General features: G+C 38.8%; 1 protein-coding gene across 13 annotated transcripts in view; it reads right to left on the bottom strand.

Annotated features, from left to right (window-relative positions):
* The window catches only part of UNC80 (unc-80 homolog, NALCN channel complex subunit), a 230,615-nt gene extending 209,303 nt beyond the window's left edge, over positions 1-21,312 (bottom strand). For 4 of the 13 annotated variants that reach the window (XM_038001593.2, XM_038001591.2, XM_038001594.2 and 1 more), the window contains exons 1-6: positions 20,551-21,224; positions 19,575-19,623; positions 16,660-16,816; positions 14,828-15,129; positions 6,197-6,320; positions 2,620-2,693 (exon numbers count right to left, since the gene is read on the bottom strand). In XM_038001593.2, coding sequence (XP_037857521.1) covers positions 2,620-2,693; positions 6,197-6,320; positions 14,828-15,129; positions 16,660-16,816; positions 19,575-19,623; positions 20,551-20,642 — 798 coding nt within the window. In that variant the 5' untranslated portion in view covers positions 20,643-21,224. Of the gene's footprint in view, positions 1-2,619; positions 2,694-6,196; positions 6,321-14,827; positions 15,130-16,659; positions 16,817-19,574; positions 19,624-20,550 lie in introns of all 13 variants that reach the window. The other 9 variants (XM_038001588.2, XM_038001589.2, XM_038001592.2 and 6 more) reach the window with 6 other exon arrangements.
* Between the last annotated feature and the right edge of the window lie 1,235 nt (positions 21,313-22,547).

Below are 22,547 nucleotides of genomic sequence, written 5' to 3'. Positions count from 1 at the left end.
GTTTCCCAAGTAGCTGGGACTACAGGCGTGTGCCACTATGCCCCGCTAATTTTTCTATTTTTAGTAGAGACACAGTTTTGCCATATTGCCCAGGCTGGTCTCAAACTCTTGGGCTCAAGCTATCTGCCTGCCTAAGCCTCCTAAAGTGCTGGAATTACAGGTATGAGCCACTGCGCCAAGTCTACGTTCTATTTTATATTACATTTTCAAAATCTGATGTACATTCTACACTCTCAATTCAGACTAGCTGTATTTCAAGTGTTCAATAGCCACATGGGCCTAGAGGCTATCATATTGGACAGTGCAGGCTTAGACTAATTGGACAAGAGTTTAGGGGAAATTGAGATCTTAATTGGTCCTTAAAAGGATAAAATTTAGATGAAAGAAAGAGAAGATTCTAGTTAGAGGAAACAATCTGAGCAAGGATTTGGAGGCTAAAATGAGCAGGCACTGTAAGTTAGAGATAATAGATAACTGACTGAAGGGATAATCAGAAACAGGGTCACTTAGCAAAGGTGGTGCCAAGTGGTGGGAGGCACAAAAAAACAGGGAGAGGAATTTGGTCTTGCAGCGACAGTCAATAGGATCCACTATAGGTTCCTAAGGAGAAAGGGACATGATAAAAGGATGGCACTTGCATAAAATGCCTTACGTGGAATGGTGAGTTAATAAATAAATGATATATTAGGAAATTAGTCAGGAATTATCAGTGGTATTTATGCAAAGAAGAACAGTCTAGAAGTAGAAAATTCAATTAGGTAGGTTCAACTGCAATTTAGTTATGAGGGCCTGGATTTAGAGGATAGCAGTGGGCATAAAGAATAAAGAAAACATCTGAGCAACATAAAGAAAATAAGACAATATGACTTAGCAGGAAATCAAATCAAGAGGATTAAGTATAACATAATATGAGATGTATGTATTTCATTGTATCTAAGATGTCATCATTTAGAAGACACACCATTATTTTATGTAACGTTAAGAAAAAAATACCCTGTTAATTAAACTAGGACATTTTATTTCTATCATTGGGGATTTTTAATTTTATACTTGTTGAAAGAGCTATTTTACATTTATTTAGGCACAGCTTTTTTATTATATTTCCATCATGTGTATATGTAAGAGTAAAGTATAAGTGAAATAAAGTGGTGTAGGTATTCCTAAAACTACTTCACATTTAAAATTTTCAACCCCGAATTGTTAATACTTGAGTTTTTCCAAAGAATAACCTCCTCTGTATCAAGAGTGTTATCTCTTAAAATACTTCTCCACTATTCCCTCTGACATATGCTTATAATCCACTGACCCTGATGATGCAAATTTAGATGCTGGAAATGACCAAATTCATGCTGCACAAGAATTACAACCATATCAAGACAGCTACCAGTAGGGAGATTTTTTTTTTTTTTTTTTTTTTTTTTGATACGGAGTCTGGCTCTGTCACCCAGGCTGGAGTGCAGTGGCCGGATCTCTGCTCACCGCAAGCTCCGCCTCCCGGGTTTACGCCATTCTCCTGCCTCAGCCTCCGGAGTAGCTGGGACTACAGGCGCCCGCCACCTCGCCCGGCTAGTTTTTTGTACTTTTTAGTAGAGACGGGGTTTCACCGTGTTAGCCAGGATGGTCTCGATCTCCTGACCTTGTGATCCGCCCGTCTCGGCCTCCCAAAGTGCTGGGATTACAGGCTTGAGCCACCGCGCCCGGCCCAGTAGGGAGATTAAAAAAGGCCAAAGATTGTCAAGCATACTCAATTTCAAATATGTTAAATGTGAAAAATATACACATCTTACAGCATATAAATCACAGTGTCTGTACTTAGTAATTGCTCAGTAAATGGTAGATGTACTAGGACTCCAAAATTTCTAGGTTGGAGGGTAAAAAGAGTGATAATCTTCCTGGCAGTAGTAACAGTTGGAAAGAGGATCCAATTTTGATGGAAGGCAGCAAGTTTCACTTTGCACATGTTGAATTGAAAGTCAAAGCAGTTCATTTAATGCCATAAGTTAATGGTAGTATCGATTTCTATGTAGCTTTCAATTACTCTGGCCTTCATTTCTTTCTTTTCTTGATCAAGCATGACAAATTTGCACTGAATTATATTCTGCATCTTATATCATATTTTGCACCTTCTGTTTTATGTGGGTTAGTCTTGACCCCTCATTAAACTTTAAGATTCCTTAAGGGGTAGGACTATCTTATAACTCCTTCCAACTCCCTCTTCCTGACCTCCGGCAGCATTATTCTACCTACATTAGAGTTACTTAACAAACATTAGGGGATTCAATAATTGAGAACAAGGTGATAAGTTATTTAATCTGGGATGTAATGATAACTAACATTTATTGAGTGTTACATGTAAGCCACTGAGCACTAAGCACTGAGATAAAATACTAGTCGTATATTGTCTTGTTTCTGCACCTCCACGCTTTGGGGAGATACAGAAAATTAATTTTCATACACGACTGATAAAAAAACCTGAGGCTGTTAAAAGTTGCACATTCAGAAAGGAGGAGTGGCTTTGAGCCTGGTAGTATGATTCTGGAACTCATGTCTTTACCTTCACACTACACTATGTCCAAGGACTTACTGCCTCCCTTCTTCTTATAATTATAATAAACTAACCTCTAAGTGTCTTGCATCTTGATTTGGCGATTCACAGGTCCGGCTTTGACTGTTGATAGGAGAACTTCTCTTAGCTGAAAAGATGGAAGAAGTTCCATCATTTTATAATGTTATAAGTTCTTTTTATTTCATAAGTGCATTTCATTTTCAAATAGAAAAGCTATTTTAATAGAACATTATTACTTTAAAAGAAGACATTAATACATATTGTAAGAGAAATTCAAATAACCAATTCAAAAATATTAGCAATTTTTTTGGTTATCAATGTAGATATTCATCTCTTCAGTCTGACTCAGTAAGTTAAGGTGCTAAAAAGTTGGCAATACTAAAAATAACAATAATAGTTAACACGTACTCAGCACCTTATATACACAAAGTTCTCTAAGTATTTTACATATACAGTCATGTATCACTTAAGGACAAAGATACTTTCTCAGAAATGTGTTGTTAGGCAATTTCATCATTGTGCAAACATCATAGAGTTTACTTACACAAACCTAGGTGGTATAGTCACCTACACATCTAGGCTATATTACATAGCCTAGCACTTCTAGGCTGCAAACCTGTACGGTGCGTTACTGTATTGAATCCTGTAAGCAATCATAACACAATGGTATTTGTGTATCTAAACATAGAAAATATACAGTAAAAATACGGTATGAAAGATAACAAATTATACACCTATATTGAGCACTTACCATGAATGGAGCTTGCAGGAATGGGTGTTGCTCTGGGTGAGTCAGTGAGTGAGTCGTGAGTGAATATGAAGGCTTTGCTAAATTTATTTTTTAAAAGTTTTTATTCTTTAATAATAAATTAACTTTAGCTTACTATAACTTGTTTACTTTATAAACTTTTTAGTTTTTTAAACTTTTTGACTCTTCTGTAATAATATTAAGCTTAAAATAAATACATCATACAGCTGCACAAAAACATTTAATTTCTTTCTAACTATTCTATAAGTTTTTTAGTATAGTCATATATTTATACATTTGTATATTTATTTTACTTTTATTTATATATTTTTTATCTTTTATACTTTTAATATATTTTATAGTATATATTGCTACATATACTAGTATGTAGTATGTATAGTATGTATTAAAAAGTATAAAAGTATATTTTATGGTTTTTATACACTTATTTTATACTCTTATATATTTATTTTACTTTAAAAAGAATTTTTTTTTTGAGATGGAGTTTTGCTCTTGTTGCCCAGGCTGGAGTGCAATGGCGTGATCTCGGCTCACCGCAACCTCCACCTCCCAAGTTCAAGAGATTCTCCTGCCTCAGCCTTCTCAAGTAGCTGGGATTATAGGCATGCACCACCAAGCCTGGCTAATTTTGTATTTTTAGTACAGATGGGGTTTTTCCGTGTGGGTCAGGCTGGTCTCGAACTCCTGACCTCAGGTGATCCACCCACCTCAGCCTCCCAAAGTGCTGGGATTACAGGCGTGAGTCACTGCGCCTGGCCAACTTTTTTGTTTTAAAACAAGTGCAGCTACTGCTTACTCACTATGTGCCAGGCATTCTCATTTTTGGTTAAGAACAAGACACAAACACATACATTAGCCTAGGCCTACCCGGCATCAAGATCATCTGTATCACTCTCTTCCACCTTCAGGTCTTGTCCCAAAGGAAGGTCTTCAGAGGCAATAACACACATGGAATTGTCATCTTTTATGATAACAATGCCTTCTTCTGGAACATCTCCTAAAAGACCTGGCTAAGATTGTTTTACAGTTAACTTTTTAAAAAATCATAAAAATGGATAGTAGGAGTAGAAGAAATATACTCTAAAATAACAATTAAAAGTATGGTATAGTAAATACATAAACCAGTTATATAGTTGTCAGTTATTATTATAAAGTATTATGTGCTGCATATAATTGTATGGGCTATACTTTTATAAAACAGGCAGTGCAGTAGGTTTGTTTAAACCAGCATCACCACAAATACATGAGTAATGCCTTGCACTGTGTTACCAAAATACATGAGTAATGCCTTGCACTGTGTTACCATGGCTATGAAACTACTAGGAGACAGGAGCTTTTCACCACCATTATGATTTTATGGGACCACTGTCATACACACTGTCATTGACCAAAATGCTGTTATGTGGAACAAAACTATAACTCGTTTAACCCTTAAAATAACTCAACAATACTACCATATTATTATGCCAATTTTACAGGGGAAGAAACTAAGATACAGTGAGTTAAACTTGCCCAAGGTCACTTGACCCTTGCATGAAGGTTATAGCCCAGACTGACTTTAGAGTCTGTGCTTTGACTATTACATTAAGCTGTCCTGGAGGTAAAATTCAAATCAGTTACATCTTTACCTGAGGACCAGGAACAGCGGGAAACTAAGATGGCAATGTCTCATTCAAATTGTGAGTACACTGGTGCTGAGAAGGAAGGTGATTTCTCAAGGTCACCATGTGCCATTGCTTTTTCTTCTGGCCATGCTGTCTAAGCTGAGTCTAATTTCCCCTCAGATGCTGGGTACCGCTTCAAGTCCACAGGCACCAGGCAGAGGGAAAAGAAACCCACTATGAATATCATCCAGAAACCAAAGGAGGGTGAGGTAAATAGCCCAAGTACTTCCATGGAGGGACATGGTTTCTTAGTAGTTTTTATATATGTGTTAAATTACAGCTTATATATTAATAAAAAAGATTATTTATTGTCTGCACAAAACCCTCATGAATTAAGCAAATTGTATATGTGTGTGTGTGTGGTGTATTTTAAAAATATATATGTATGCATATATATATGCTTCTGTAGATTTTCCACACAATTTATTTCTTTTTAAATTTTATTATTAATGCTAAAAATAGAGTTGAGAATAGAAGACTAGAATTTATTAAGCACTTACTATAAAGCAGGCACTTAATGCACTCTCATTTACCTCTTACTAAAAAGCCCTATGAGGTGGCATTATCACCTCAATTTTACATACATGGAAATGCTTAGGAAAGTTAGGTTACATACATAGTAAGAGATAGATTTGGAGATTTAAAGATAGATAGTATGAGCCTGCCATGCACTTTTCAATGTATCATGTTGTGTTCTTTCTACAGTTGAACAATGGGACTATGTCATTAGACAATTCCTGAAGAGAAATGCTTAGATAGCAATACAACACTAAGATGATTTTTGTTAAGGAGCCTCTATTCCATTTACCATGATGATGATGATAACATAACAATGATAATAATAATAATCGCAGCTGCCACTTACTATGTGCCAGACATTCCTCTAAGCAGTTTTACATATATTAGCTCCATTCCTCGTAACAATCTTGTAAGTAGTATTAACATGATATTTACATTCTCAGTTTCCAGATGAGGAAGCTGAGGCACAGGAAGTCTAAATGAATTGCCCAAAGTCCGTGCTCTTGATTCAGAGTAGTTTTTCCTCATGTGAATAAGCCCTATATCAGGACACTTAAATAACTCCATGGAGATATTTGCTTCTTTTTGACTTCTTAGAGGCAAATTATCCCATCACTCTAACTACTACGTGTGAGGGAATCTGCTAAAACTGTCCCACTGAGTGTCCAAGTTACAAACCTGTAATGATGTTCCTGATGGGCTTTACCAGTGCGGTGAAGCCAGAGACTTCGGGCTGTCTGTGTTCCCACATGGGCTGCCATATGACAAGCCCACTGGCCAGACGGAAGGTGAGGTCAGATTCCTAGGGGGAAAGAGAAGATCTATGTCCAATAATTGACATGTAACAACTACTTAAAGGGACCAATCAATGCAAGGATTAATATCATTCATAAGATTATTTTCAGAGTGGATTTATCTGCCAAACCTTCTCTCATCAGTCAGATGAATGTTTCTGGAGTAAACCAATGACCCAAAGTTATCACTGCAATTACTATGAAAATCCCAGTTGTCTGCTTTATCCAAAACTAATGACCAATCAAAACATAGCTTTGGGCAAAGCATGGAATACACAAACTATTGTTTTGTGTTTGTAGTGGTTGAAACTTGTTTATTTCAGGAGTCTTGGCAGATCTCTTCACTTTGGTTATTATTATCATTCCTCTTAATTATTTAGTTGTCCTTATTTCTCCCTCATAAGGCAAAATACTCAGATACTGGCTATTTTGACATTCTATTATCCAGTCCATCTTTTTTCTTACATTTTAGGGAATTAGGCACATATAATTTGACCCTTCATAGTGTATTATTTTGTAATGTTGTCTTCTTAACAACCTTTAATTTCTTGAGGGCAAGGATAAATCAAGCATCCTCCTTCCCTCTCAGCCTCGAGCATCATCACAATGTTTAACATAGCATTAGGAACTGGGTGCACAACAGATACTCAATAAATACTTGCTGAATAGGGCTGACTTTATAACCCATACTCACTCAATTTATCTGTGATTCAAAGTATCTTTCAAGAGCATATCCTCTGCTATCATATTGGATAAGTACAAATATGTGACATTCTGAGATTATATCTTAAACACCTCAGTCTCTCAAAACAATGTAAAGATAGAAGTAGAGAATGTGATCCCAGATTAACGAATACAGCTGAGATCCAGGAACTCACTTACAGCAGTGATTTGCAACCCCAGCTTGCATATTATAATCACCAGGGGAGCTTTTAAATCTAAGAGGCCTAGGTATCACTTACCTCTCCTACCCAGACCCATTAAATTAGAATCCTGTGAGATTTTCTAATATCCCCCTGATGACTCTCACACATAGCTGAGGTTGGAAACCATTGAGATTGAAGGAAAAGAACTCAGAAGCAACTGGAAAAATAGAAAAAGAAAAGCAACTCTGTACCTAGTAAAAAGAAACCTAAAGGCTAGACTAGGATTCTGACACCACTTGGCAACAGAGCCACACAGTTCCCACAATGGGAAAGTCTCTAGAATTCCCTGTGGAGGTATTAGAAAAGCACATAAAGCATTTGGTTAAATTCATTCTGCATATATTCTGTAAATATTTATAGAACACCTACCATATACCCGGTACTATTCTAGGTTTTAAATGCAACAGTGAACAAAGCATACAAAAATCTCTGCTCATAGTGTAGAGAGGAAGTGAAGGGCTGTCTCAGACAAAGTGTTGTCATTTTAGACCAGAGAAGAATCAGGTGAAGCCTTATTGAGAAAGTGACATTTGAGTAAAGTTCTGAATGAAACGAAGGAGCTGTCATGTAGCTATCTCCAGGAAAAGTATTCCATGAAAGAGGATCAGCAAACACAAAGGCCCTAAATGTGCCTAGTGTGTTCAGAAATAGCCAAGAGACTGTGTGCCCAGAGTCAAGTGAATGTGAGAAAAGTAGAAAAAAAATTGGAGAAGTCATTGAGTGCCAGATAATATACTGCCTGATAGGTCTTGATAAGGACTTTAGCAATTATTAAGATGGGAAGCCACTGGAAGGTTTCAAGTAGCAGAGTGACATGATTGGATATATATTTTAATAGGTTCACTCAGGCTGTTGAAAATAGTTTGAGAAAGGGCAACAGTGAAAGAAGAGACTATTTTGGAAGCTATTGTTATCATCTAGGTGAAAGATGATTAGACAGGGGTACTAATAGAGGGCAAAATGATAAGTGGTAGATTCTCAATGCATTTTGAAGATACAACTTACAGAAATTGCTAATTGTCTGGATGTGGAGTGTGAGAGAAAAAGATGTCAAGGATTTTTGACTTTGCAATTAAGAAAGATAGGTAAGATGAAGTAGGAGCAGGTTTGGGGATTTCAGAAGCCTAGTTTTAGACATGTTAAGTTTGAGATCTCTGTTAAACATTAAGCTAGAGATACTGAGTAAGCAGTTAGACAGACAGCTGTGAAGTTAAGAGGAGAGTAACCCAAATTCCCTTGGAATGGACACGATGAAGTCTGCATGGTATTGTATGTAGAAACAGGAAATTAACATGAAGTAAATCTTATTAGATTTGTCTCCACAAATACAGGAAACCAAACCTCAATTGACCTTGTTTTTATGATTTACTAGTTTCTGAGCTCAGTCCTTTTCCATGTTTCTCGTAAGAAATCTTAACACAAGTAAAACTCCAGTGGAAACTGCAGCAGGGAGTGATCTCTCTTGTACTGAAATCCTGGGCTTTAACATCTGATCTATTAGCGTGACACAGCACTCACTGATGGTCATGGCCATCATTTTGTTTCACTTGATACATCTCCAAGCAGATTGTATATTTCTTGAATACAAGTTGAGATCTCCTTCTTCTGTGCATTTCCTCGAACATCAATACAATACCAAACTAATATGTTCATTAATTGAACATGTTTTACCTTCTCCAAATAAATCCAATCACTCTTCAGACCTGAATGCCTGTAGCACCTGTGGCCTTCTCTTGTGTTGGTATCTTCCTTTGTAAGTCTTCCTAACTTGGATGAATGTATAAACTCTGGGCCTCTAATGTCTCCTCTAGAGTTTCTTTTAATGGAACACACAATGCTATGTATACATACACAAGCAGAAACTCAATAACTGGAGAGGACACTCTTTATCATCCAAACAGTTGTGAAGCAGGTAGTCTAGAAGGTCCTGAGAAAAGCCAGAAATGTAAGCACATGTAGAGGTAATATCCCCACATTTCAGATACTTTTCTTGCTTTCACTGATAACCTGTTTCCATGATGTCATAAAGCAATTCTGAATGTATTTACTAGTAGCTTAGAGAGATTTAAAGAAACAACTATTATTTTAAGTTCCATTTTAAAGTTGTTTACTTTACACAAATGGATTTTGTTAAAATCCCTGAAGGGCTTACTTTTTGTTTTATTTCTTGCTGTTTCTCCAGTACATTGAACAGTAGTTAGCATATAACAGGCACTTGATAAGTATTTGTTGAAAAAATAAGTGAACATGACAAAATCATGACAACGTTGATACCATATTTAAAGAAGATGCCTTAGTTTAACAAACATTCATCATTTTTCACTGATAAAATTAAATTTGGTCTAAAATTAATAATATATTACACAGGATTTTCAGACTATGAATTTTATATAAACTATTTGAGCTAATTATAAATTAAAAGAATATAAAATATGCATTGAATAATACACTGTGTTACAAAAGCATTAGTCATTTATATTAGGTTTATTTACCAATTAGTGAACAAATTTATTCACTTAATATTATTTAAATACCTATTAAACAGAGATACTATGTTAGTTATCATGGGTACAATGATAATTCCTACAAACAGACCATTTAGAATCTAGTGGGGGAGGGAGCCACATAAAGAGATGATAATAAACAAAGTATAAAAATAAAGCTGTACCTAGAATATTATGGAATTAGAGAAAGAGGGAAAGATGGATCTCAAATGAAGTCCTAAAGGATAAGTAGGAGTTTTCTAGAAAGAGAAGTGAGGTATGAGGGCATTCCAGTCAGCAAGACCAACATGAGAAAAGATCTGAAAAAAAGTATGCTATGTTCTTGGGGAGACTTCAAACATCCGGAGTTCACAGACAGGAGAAGTAGTCAGACAGGTCATAGAGGGCCCAGTTTACCAGACTAAGAAGCTGGAGTTGTACTCTCTGTATGATGAGAAATCACCAAATTATTTTAAGTATGTTGGTGATATTGTCTACATTTTTGATAGGTCACCTTGGTGTTGAGGTTAGATTTTATGAGACAAGCCAGGAGACTGAATCTAGTAAGAAAGTAGTCCAAGTAAAAAGTCCATGTAAGATATGATAAAAGCTTGGTTAAGGTAGTTAAGTAGGAATGAAAAATATGTAATAAATTTGGGAAATATTTAGGAGAAAAAATGAGTAAGACTCTGTGATTAGTAGAATGTGCAAGTAAGGATGAGGGATAGTGAAAGGTTTTTGTGAATACATCCATTATCTAAAATATAGAATCTAGGGACGGGGCTCATTACAGGTGCAGTTTGAATTTTATGGATTATCTATTTGGAAAAGTCATTTGACAATTTGGTTTAACAGGCAAAGATAGGAGCCTGGATTTGAAATGTATAATTAGGTGACCTCAGCATGCAGGACACACATGGTAAATGAAGCCGAAGGAAGTCTTCCTAGGAGAAAGGAGAGTGAAAAGAACAAAGTGTGAAGAATGCATCTCTGGGGAACCCCAATGTTAAAGGGGTAGACAAAAAAGATGAGCTCTCAATAGAGATAGAGCAGACAAAGTCAGAGCTGCAAGAAGAACCAGAAGGGTGTGGTGTCATCAGGAGAACTGAAAGAAAAGGGCATGATGGTAGTTTCAAATGCAGCTGAGGTTTAATGAAATGAGGGCTGCAAATAGAGATTAGATTCAACAACTCAGAGGTTGTTCATGACCTGAGTGAAAATAAAAAGAAAACAAAAAAAACCTCTGGTACAGAAACCTAAAAAACTGTAATTTTATAGAAAATCAGATGGGATTGGGTTTGAATTCCATCTTGGTTACTCACAATCTTTACTGTTATCTCTATGGACCTCAATTTCCCTTCTGGTAAAATGGAGAAAAGATACACACATCCCTGTGGGTAGTTGTAAAAATTAAAAATGATAGTGAAAATATTCTATCACATAATAGAGGCAAATAGAAGCAAGAATAAGAGATTGAAGAGTAAATAAATGGGAGGTGAGGATATGGAGGCATGGGTTCATGCTTTGACTAAATTTTGGCCTCCCATGCCTCCTACAGCACCATGTCTTATACAAGCCCCATCCTGCAACACTAAGTGCTGAGTGGGAACCTGAGGGGGAAAATCAAGGAAAGGACTGACAAGCGGGGCAGCACAGCACACCGGGTTTAGAGACCACGGTGTTGCAGAAACATTAGTCTGGATGGTTGTGTGGTTTCCCCAGCAGGGGCATGCAGATTTCTGGGTGGGGATAGAAAATGTGAATTTTGGTCTTGATCTGGAGTTGGAGTCATGAAAGACAACTGCAAAGAAGCATAGGGATAAAAGGATGTTAATGATGCTGGTGAGGGGAAGTTTACATGGGTAGGGAAAGATGATAGGCTCCAACAGAGCCTGATAACGGCAGGCAAATGAAAGATGTAAAGCAGTGGCTTCAATCAGGACCAATTCCCTTCCACACACCCATCTGTGAACATTTGGCAACATTTGGAGTCATCTGTGGTTGGCACAACTCAGGGGCAATGGGGTGTTACTGGTATCTAATGGATGGAGGCCAGAGACTCTACTAAATATCCTACAATGCACTGAACAGTGTCCCACAACAAAGAATTATCTGGCCCCAAATGCCAACAGTGCCAAGGCCGAGAAATCCTGATCTAGAGATTGTACATTCCCCAACAACTTGAAAAAACCAGATATCTCTCAAGCAGAAAAGGCCTTATGGCAAAAATTATCAAATGAATACTTTTTATTCTCTACAGCATCAAGAACAATGCTTTCCTCATAGCAATGACAAAATGATGAAACTATAATGATAATATAATAATATAATAAAAAATGATAATGTTATTAATACCACTAACAATAATTGTTTATGTATATCAACCACTGTGTAGTATTTTGTATGAATTGTCTTACTCCTTTTTAAATGCTCCATTCCCAAGCTATAAGTTAAACATGAGGATCTTCAGCCAGCTTTTCCAATTATTTGAGTAGTCTCTCCTGAAAGGAGACCTTGCTTCTTTTCTACTAATAATACATAATACCAGCAGCAATAAAATACCAACACTAAAGACAACTAACATTTGTTAATGACTTTCTTTGTATCAGGTTGAATACTACAACTTGTTCAATCTTCACAATGTCCTATACATTTATTCTTAGGTCCAATTTATACTTGAGAAAATGGAGGTTTATAGAAATTATTTGCACAATCTCTTATAGAGCGCAGCAGGCACTGGATTCAAATACAGGCTTATCTGTTTCCAAAACTTAGACTCCCATCCATGTCTTAAAAATAAAATTACAGCCACCCTGGGCACTCCTATATTTCCACATTTTTCCAGGTGATATTTGTCAACATATAAACATCTTTTTGGGGCTACTTTTAAAGAAGACTTCTCTCCTGTCCTCTCCATTTTAACGGCTTCATTTCTAAATATGCTGTTTTTAGCACTTGGATCAGCTTCTGATAATGACAAGTCTACTCAGTGTGTCAGTCATTAAATATTTATTGAGAGCCTCATATACGACAGACACTATTTGAGACACTAGAGATACAGCTGTCATCAGGAAAGGCAGACTCCCTTCACTCAAGGATCTCTGTTCAGTGAGGCTGAAGGGCAACAAACATGCAGACAAATGCATAAATAATTCCAGCTTCTGGTAAGTGCTAACAAGGAAAAAAATGTAGGATAGCTTGCTAGTTGCTCGAGAGTAGCCAGGGAAGTACTTTCTGAAGTGTTGCCATTTGAGTTGTGAGTAAACCAATGACAAGTACATGGCCATGTGAAATTCTGAGTGTAGAAGGTAGGGTCAGTGTTTCAAGTTGAAAAAAAACAGTGCAAGGATCTGAACACAAAAATGCACTTGTCAAGTTTGAGCGTGAGCCTCCCACAAGCCTGAAGGTGGTTAGTGAATGAGAGAAAGGCCAGTGAGATAGAGGGAGTTGAGGCCCAGGAGGTACGCAGGGGTAGGTCCTGCAGGGCTCACAGGCCAGGTGGACAGTCCCTATTAAAGCAGAGCTTCTTACTAAGTATCACCTGTATAAAATACTTGAAAATGGAAAGCTAGAGATTTTAAAATGGCAATTTAATTTGACTTGACACCTAAAGAGTTTAGTATGTTTGATGGGCAATGCGGTCAGTGTATGTGTTGCATTTTGGGAATTTATAGGTAGTTTCAAACCTATTTCTCCTAGCAATGGGGAGAGTTAACGGAAAGTGAATTTTTTAGGAAACTAAAAATGAATGAAAATACTCTGTAGTCTGTTCCCTTCATGGTGACTGTTAATGTTCTGAACCACCTTCATAAATACATTGCTAACTTGAACCACAGTTAACTTGATCCATTCACTGGATTATAGTATTCTATTAAAGAGTAGATGAACATATCAATTCTTATCTTAGCACTTAAGTGAAATTTGTTGATTTATTCATTCACAAAAGTAACAAATAGTTCTTGATTTCTTTTCATGTGTTGGAACTGCCGTGTCTGTCTTACATATACTCACCCTGTTAGAGCAACTGAGGGGTTAAGTAATATCAACAAAATCACACAGCTAAAAAGTGGTGGCACAGTGATTTCAAATTATATTGTCTCCTCCAAGTGGATATGATTGTATTTTGAGATAACTGGTTTCCATGTAATCCTATGTTTTGTATTTTAAGCATTTAAAAATATTTTAAAAAGCAATTCTTAGGCTATACCCAACTGTCTAAAAGTCTACAGAACATAACAAGTTAAAACTTACTTTTTTTCATTTTGAGACAGTCTCGCTTTGTCACCCAGGCTGGAGTGCAGTGGCATGTTCTAGGTTCACTGCAGCCTGTGCCTCCCAGGTTCAAGAGATTCTCCTGCCTCAGCCTCCTGAGTAGCTGGGGCTACAGGTGTGCACCATTACGCCTGGCTAATTTTTGTATTTTCAGTAGAGATGGAGTTTTGCCATGTTGGCCAGGCTGGCCTGCAACTCCTGACCTCAAGTGATTCACCTGCCTCCACCTCCCAAAGTTCTAGGATTACAAGCGTGAGCCACCGCACCCTACTAAAATTTAGACGCTGTATTATAAGAGAGGTAGTTACAAGGTGCTATAAATATGCAAAGGAGGTAGTAATGAAGTCTAGATGGTGAGGTCTAAGGAATAGCTTCATATTAAAGATGACATTAAAGTTGTAGTTTGAACACTATGACAGGAATAGAGGGGCGAAAGGAGAGTACAGCAATCAGCAAGGGCATATTCGGAGAACGGCTGCCATGGTTTCAAATGCTGGATCATGAGGTGGACAGTAGGTACCAATAGTCTATAAATCAAGAAAGCAATTTAAACCCTACGTCATAGTTGATCTTTTATTTTATGTTTAATATGTTGGGCATTATCGTGAGGCAGAGGGAGAACCACTGGAGATTTTTTAAGTAGGTAAAAGCTATGTGGAAATTTGTGTTTTTGAAGCAATGTTCAGTAGTTTAACACAGAAATAAAGTTCTCCATGCCTTGACTTGCTGTAAGGTCATACAAAGACATGCCCAACCAAATATGGAAATATCATTTGCAGTCTATCCTCACCACATCTCCACCCACTCCAGCTCTAACACTGGGTTTCTGCTTACCTTGATCCTGTGTACCAGGGGAGCAAACAGAAACACAAAGAGCTCCACGGTAGCCATGGAGTTCTGGAAGATCTTTCTTCGGTTGTTCTCTTCTTCGTCATTAGAGCTGCTTTGGCAAGGCTGCCCTGGAGAACCCTGGTTTTCAACCTGGTGGATGAAAGCACTGCTGCTTCCACCCCAGCTGGAGCCTCGGTCTGTACCCCCAAATCGCTCATTGTTGCAGTCCTGGGGGGCCTCCAGAAGCATCCAGTGTAGAGTGTGAAGGAGCTTTGTCTCAGCAACACCCAATTTATCCTGGTGACCTGCATGGGACAATTACACAGGCAGGTTAAGGCAAACTCTGTGACCAGAGCAATAGATGTCAACGTTGGGTCTGGGAAGAATATCCCTGCTTTCTCTACAGTTCTTACAACCACTGCTAGCAGGGCTCATTCTTGTTTTTTGGACTCCCCTACTGGCTGTAATCTCTGCAGAATGATATGCTGCCATGGGGGCAGAAACTGCTGAATCACTTTTCTTCAGTTAGGTACCCAAATATATTTCCAAATAGGCAGCATAGTGGTTAAAAATATAGGCTCTGAAGATAAAAGCGATCCTATTTTAGACAATGTGACCTAGAAAGGTCCCTCTATGAAGTAATATTTGAGCAGAGGCTCAAACAAGGGGAGGAAATGGGGTGGAGAAGAGTATGTACACTAACGTGGGGTACATGGGTAGGACACATTGTCACATGAGAATAGCAATCTGTAAAATATTCTAAAAAATTGTTCTTACGCACATGTGCACACATACTCACACACAGTACTACAAAGTTGGAAAATGTCTGAGGCAAATATGCCCAGTTCATGAGAGTGGTTGCTTTAGGCACTGAGAGAACAAAAAGGATGACCTTGGCTAGGACTCATCTTGGGCAGGTGAAGGTCTTAGCTTACCTCTAATATTTTAACTTTGTTGATGTTGTTGTTTGTTTGTTTGTTTTTGAGACGGAGTCTCACTTTGTCGCCTAGGCTGGAATGCAGTGGTGTGATCCCAGCTAACTGCAACCTCCACCTCCCAGATTCAAGTGATTCTCCTGCCTCAGCCTCCCAAATAGCTGGGATTACAGGTGCGCACCACCACGCCTGGCTAATTTTGTAGTTTTAGTAGAGACGGGGTTTCACCATGTTGACCAGGCTGGTCTCGAACTCCCGACCTCAGGTGATCCACCTGCCTCGGCCTCCCAAAGTGGTGGGATTACAGGTATGAGCCACCACAACCAGCATATTTCAATGTTTAAGAGGCGAAAATAGGCTGGGCGCGGTGGCTCAAGCCTGTAATCCCAGCACTTTGGGAGGCCGAGACAGGCGGATCACGAGGTCAGGAGATCGAGACCATCCTGGCTAACACGGTGAAACCCCGTCTCTACTAAAAAGTACAAAAAACTAGCCGGGCGAGGTGGCGGGCGCCTGTAGTCCCAGCTACTCGGGAGGCTGAGGCAGGAGAATGGCGTAAACCCGGGAGGCGGAGCTTGCGGTGAGCAGAGATCCAGCCACTGCACTCCAGCCTGGGTGACAGAGCCATATTCCGTCTCAAAAAAAAAAAAAAAAAAAAAGAGGCGAAAATATTCATATATTACTTGTAAAATTAAAAAATTAAAAACAAGACAGCCAGTTTCTTTATTGGTAAAACGAAAATAATGATAGTATAAGTGTGAGGAGGATTTTGTGATAATTAATGAGATAATGTATGCACAGTGCTTGAGAAAACAGAAACTACTCAATACAGGTTACTGTGATGAGTGTTGAACACAAAGGGCAATGACATGCAATAAAGAAGTAATGCAGGACACCAACCTAGCTTGTTTCGGTTTGAAAGCAGGGTTGCAGTGCAGTGGAGGACATGAGGCAAAGCAGCTTGCACCAGTTCCCATCTGGAAATGCTCTGAATGGCTTCAGAGAGAGCTGGAGAGAGGCCATGCAGCTTGTTTTCTACCAACACTCGCTCAAAGGACTGTAAATTCAAAAACAAAAACAATAAGAAAAGCCAAAATCCAAAACCATGTAAACTAAGAAACGGAAGATTCTGATTAGTGAAAAAATGAACAGGAAGGTACTGTACCCCTTAAAAGGTGCAAATTACTGGACCAAATTCTTTAGGGAGAACTCATTGCATTTTCTTGTATATGTTGATGTGCAATGGGTCAGTAATAATTTTCTATTATCTACCCATTTGCAGGCTTTTGAGCCAAAGTAAATGGCTTGAATTAATGATTTTTATTTCTGTTAAAGTAAGCTTCCTCTAACAAATAGGAACAAAACATTTAACCTTATGAAATTTTTGGATGTATAGTTTATAAAATGTTGCTGAGTCATCCAAAAGGCTGTCACAACTGCAGACCAAAATGAGTTTTTTGTCAAAGTGTCTTGAGAAATAGAATTTATGTCAATTTCTTCAACTGGTGTTAACTAAGATATAACTTTTTCAAGGATTCTGATTTTGGAATCCCTGATTTATCTCATGGTTTGACAATGACCTGGCACAGAACACTCTCTACCTAATGCCTGGAACAATAAAAGATACTTAATATATCTGTGGAATAAAGAAAGAAAGGAAGGGAGAGCAGGAAGGAGGGAGGGAGGAGGAAAATAAGCCATCTTTACTTTGCTGGTTATTAAATTTTCTATCCTTGCCAGAGATACTCAGAGAGTATCAGAGAGCGTAGCACTCCAGAACAAGTAACAACTCTGACCTACTCAATTATTTTTTTTTCTTTTGAGAGAGGAGAGAATATCACTGTAAGGTGTTGGAGAAAATGTAGTTACCAAATATTAGAATAAATTTAATAAACGTTTGACTTGTAAGAACATGATTGGCACTTGATGCCCCAGTCAAGAAAACTATATAAATGTTCTATATAATAATCACAATACAAGTACCAAGTGTTCAAACTGTATTACTGGAATTATTACAATACCTATGAGAAAGACAGGTATCCTAATATGGCTTACTACAGAGATTTCCAAAGAAAACTTTTTACTTTTTGATTCAAAAAAAGAAAAATAAAAAATTCACCTTTATAATGAAGGGCACACTGAGGTTTTGGCAAAGAGCATAATGAGAGATGTAATATTTTGCTTTAAGAAACCAGATAAAGGCCTTTAGATATGTTGGTGATATAAATGCAAATATTATAAACTTCACCAGTCCTCAGGTATCTAAGTATTCATTAAGTAAAGGGTGTGTATATTAGAGACTAAAAGATTATAAAGAATCTATACACTCTAATGACTATACTGTAGAGGATGAATTATGCATTTCATAATCTCAGAGTGTTCTGGGTAATGTCAGTTTCTCCTTAAGTGTCACTAATACAACTTTTAATATTTTTTTTTAAACTTGGGAAATTGTTTTCTATATTGAGATCTATGTATCTCTATCCCTATCTATCTATCCATTAATGTAACTTACTATTTGATATTGTGTGACTACATTAAAAATGTCAGAAATATCTGTGCCAAGAACAGAGAAAAGTCAGGATTATTTTAAGCTAGTATAATTGTCAGCATGGTTAAGAAAGTCTGAGATTTCAAGTGTCAAATTACTCTAACAAGCTAAGCTCAACAACAAATTCCACTAAAAGGTCCTTATAAGAAAGTTATATTTTTAAAAAAATGTGTTTGTGACAACATTGAAAGACAGGAGATGCAACGAAACAAATTCCTACATTGCGTGGGCAGGTATGTGTTTAACTTTCCAGTTGGCTTCCATCAGAATTTTTTGCCCTAACACATCTCAGAGCTCCTTACCACAAGGTCATCCACGTAGCTATTTGTAAATATGCATGGCAATATCCAAATTGGTAGATTTCCATTTTTAGGTTATAATATATGCAATGTAAAGACTTTTAGGTAAGCTCCAAATATTAATGAAGGCTGTGAAAAGTCCATTTCAAATTTGCTTCATGATTTCATGTAAAATGAGAATTTATAGGGATATAAGATTCCCTTAGAATCTCAGGACAAATGCATTTTATTTTGTATAAATATTAGCAGTATTATTTTCACAATTATTTTATATTATTCATTTTTAGAATTGGAGAACATATGCAAGACATAAAAGTGCAGAGATGCATATATTTTGTTCAAGTAGTTCTTTCACAGGCACTCTATCATATGAACTTCCACTGTAAGTTTCAGTTTTGTTGATTAAGGATTCGACTTCACACCTGCAGGGGGCAAAAAAACCCTCCACCACCTGGTTCTCTATTGTCTCTCTGCCTTCTCTTCTACCACTGGATCACTCCCCACCCTTTCACTTATTCCCCAGTAGGTGCTAATTTCCTTTAACATGTTTCCTCTGCTCTTCCCTCAGCTGTCCTTCCCTCCCTTCCCCTTGTGTCTTTGGCCAAGGTTCACATTAATAGATAGATAAGCCTTATCTATCCATTGCTTATAAAACTCCCCTCCCTAGTGCTACCTAGTATCTCTTTTTGCTTAATTTTTCTCCATAGTGCTTACCACCATCTGGCTTACTATGTATATACTTATTTGTTTGTGGCTTGTCCCCTTTCTACTAGGATGTAAACACTCTATTTGTTTTTATCATTGCTCTGTCCAGCACAGAGAATTGTGCCTGGCACACAGTGGGTGATCAATAATATTTGCCAAGTGAATTAATATATATAGTCCATTTGATTTAAAACCTGTCTTTGGGTTCAAACCACCACACAGAATAGGGAAATAATTATTAAATGGTGAAAATCACATACCACACAAGAAGCTTCATATTGCTTCCCCAGTTTGGGCCTCAAAAATGCACTGAAAAATTAATAGATATTTGTTAATAAACATAAGTAAAATTATTAACGCATCCTTGTGACATATTTTTCAATGAATAAGACAGGGTGCTATGAAATTCAAATTTCATGCTTCCTTATAGCTTTTTAATGAGCAGGTGTTGAACAGCTGATGACATTTTCTTTTACGCGTGTAATTGCATATATGAAAGAGAAGTGGATCTCGATGGTTTTTGGTATCCACTCTTATTCTGAAGACTTTTAAGATTTTAAATCGTCAGTGCTCAGAAGTGGTGCATTACTTACGTGTACAGCCATAATAAAAACTGAAAATTGAACACGGCTTGTGGGTCACGATTTCTAGAATCTAATTTCTTACCTGATAAATCTCTAAAATAACAATAATAAAAACAAACCTTTTCTGTTTATTGGAATAGGTGTGAGGCCTTTCCAGGGTTAGGGGGGAGAGTCCCTTATCACAGATCCTCAGGAGCTTTAACTGGGGAGATTAATCTGAGCAAAATGGTTAACAAGTGGGCATAGCAGATATTCGCCAAACAGGAGCTGGAAAAACAACAGGTCACCGGGCTAGAATTACAGCAGGAGACGGAGGGGGAATTGGACGCAGGAGCACAACCAGTCATAATTATCTTTCCTAGTTCCCCGCCCCCTCTTCCCAGGCTCTCTGCCCTCCCACCCCCTAAAATAATGTATACATTTATTCGACAACTGCCAATCTGCTTGTCGTCAAACTTCACTGAAATACATATATACATATTTTAATGCGTGTTTTTAAGCGGGTGCAGAGGGCTTGTTTTCCAGCCCCAGAGAGGGAGCTGCAGGCTGTGGCGCGGCCTCAACGGCGGCGGCGGCGGCGGCGGCGACCCGGGCGGCCCCGGGAGCGCCCCCAGCCCAGGGCGGCCCGCGGCGCGCCCTCTGCGCCCCTCACCTGGTTTGCCGCCACAGGAAGGTCTGGATGGGCAGGGGGATGCCACGGCCGCCGTCCTGCTCCTGGCCCTCGGAGCTCTTCCTCTTCACCATAATGGTGGCTCCCGGGAGTCCTACTGCAGGACCCAGCTCTGTCTCCTCGCTAGCCGCCGCCGCCGCCTCCTCCCGTTGCTCCCCCCAACTCTCATCCCCTCCTTCCCCGAGGCAGAGCCGGCTCTCTCCGCCCTGATCCCCCGTGCCTCTCCCCTCCCCCCACCCCTCCCCGCGCGTGGAACATGGCTGCGGGAGGAGGGGAGGGCTGGAGGAGCCGCGGAGCGAGGAGGGGGGCGCTCGGAGCAGCCGTCCGCCTCGCCGCCCCCGCACCCGCTCCCTGCTTTCAGCACCTCCCACTGTGGACAGCGGCCCGCGCCGGGCTGCACTGCCGCAGAAGCGAATCCGGGGCAGCTTGAGCCTCAGAGGTATGGCCCAAGAAGTCCGCGCTCCGCATCGCAGGCGCTGGTCCCCTGCGTGGCCTCTTCAGCCCCTGGAATTCGGCTTTCCCCGCTCCGAGCTGCACTCAGGAGTGTCCCCTGTCCTGCTTTCCAACCTCAGCATCCAAACTGTCACCGTCTGGGTAGGAGGAGCTTTGGGGAACCGCAGAGCAGTCACTAACCCTGGCATCATTCTCACCTCTAGCAAGGAGGTCAGGAGTCCAGGGTTTAGCCAGAGGAACACATGAAAATTATTAAATGCGTAAACCAGGAAGGGGAGGCAATCTTGGCAAGTGAGAGGAAGCTTGAAAGATCTCACATGTGAGAAGTTACTTTTATATGATAACCACAAGAAATAAACCTTTTGTTTTCTTAAAGCAGGAATACAAAGTTACCAAAGTAACCAGTTGTGGATATCAGTTAATTGCAAAGTGAGGAAGAACATTTGAATCATGCTGTGAGGAAATGCGGTTTATTACAGTCCATTAAATGCAATTGGGTGATCCTGTTCTCCCACAGTGATAGCTACCATTTTCCTTCAGTTGTAATAGTCAAATGCCTATATGTTTTTTATATATATATATATTTTTGGATTGTTGTTAGATATATTATTTAGTAGTAAAACAAGTAGGCCGGGGAGGAGGGTGAGGTGGGGTGAAGCAATCGGAATAGTAACTACCTGCAATTCCTCCTCCTCCTCCTTCCTCCTCCTCCTTCTCCCCCTCCTTCTTCCTCCTCCTCCTCCTCTTCTCCTTCTCCTTCTCTTTCTCCTTCTTCTTCTTTTTTCTTCTTCGACAGAATCTCACTTTTCAACTAGGCTATAGTGCAGAGGTGCGATCACGACTCACTGCAGCCTTGACCTCCCAGGCTCAGGAGATCCTCTCAGCTCAGTCTCACCAACAGTTGGGACTACAGGTGTGCACCACTATTCCCAGCTAATTTTTTATTTTTGTAGAGATGAGGGGGTCACACTATGTTGCCCAGGCTAGTCTCAAACTCCTAGGCTCAAGCAATCCTCTTACCTTGGCCTCTCAAAGTTCTGGGATTACAGGCATGAGCCACCATGCCTGGCCTCATCTTTTAGAGCAAAGATATTTGTGTAATCGATGAAGTGAAGAATCAGACTCCAGGTCATAATCTCAACAGATGTAATATTTCATATATAATTAACAACATAGTATATATTGATACTTTTCACCATAGAAATAAATTCTTCATTTACTTTCTTGAAGATATCTTCTATTATGAAACTCAAAAATATGGATCTTATGATCTCAAATATGGATCTTGAAACAAAGAAAGATTCTAAATATAGTTTATTCAAGGCATATTTGTTGAGTGCATTTTATATACTCATATAGCTATATGGAATTACATGGACTCTTGCTCACAAGGAAGTCTGAATATTAAGAGAAGACAGACATGAAAAGAGAAAAGAATCATGGGAGATATGAATGCAGATTCAGTTATGAACAAAGGGTCAAGGCAGAAATTATGTGCAGGAATCAGACGGAGACTTTCTATGACA

Source organism: Chlorocebus sabaeus, chromosome 10 (assembly GCF_047675955.1).
Source record: "Chlorocebus sabaeus isolate Y175 chromosome 10, mChlSab1.0.hap1, whole genome shotgun sequence".
Taxonomy (NCBI): domain Eukaryota; kingdom Metazoa; phylum Chordata; class Mammalia; order Primates; family Cercopithecidae; genus Chlorocebus; species Chlorocebus sabaeus.
Note: the sequence above shows the minus strand (reverse complement) of the source record. Positions and strands in the feature narration are given on the sequence as shown.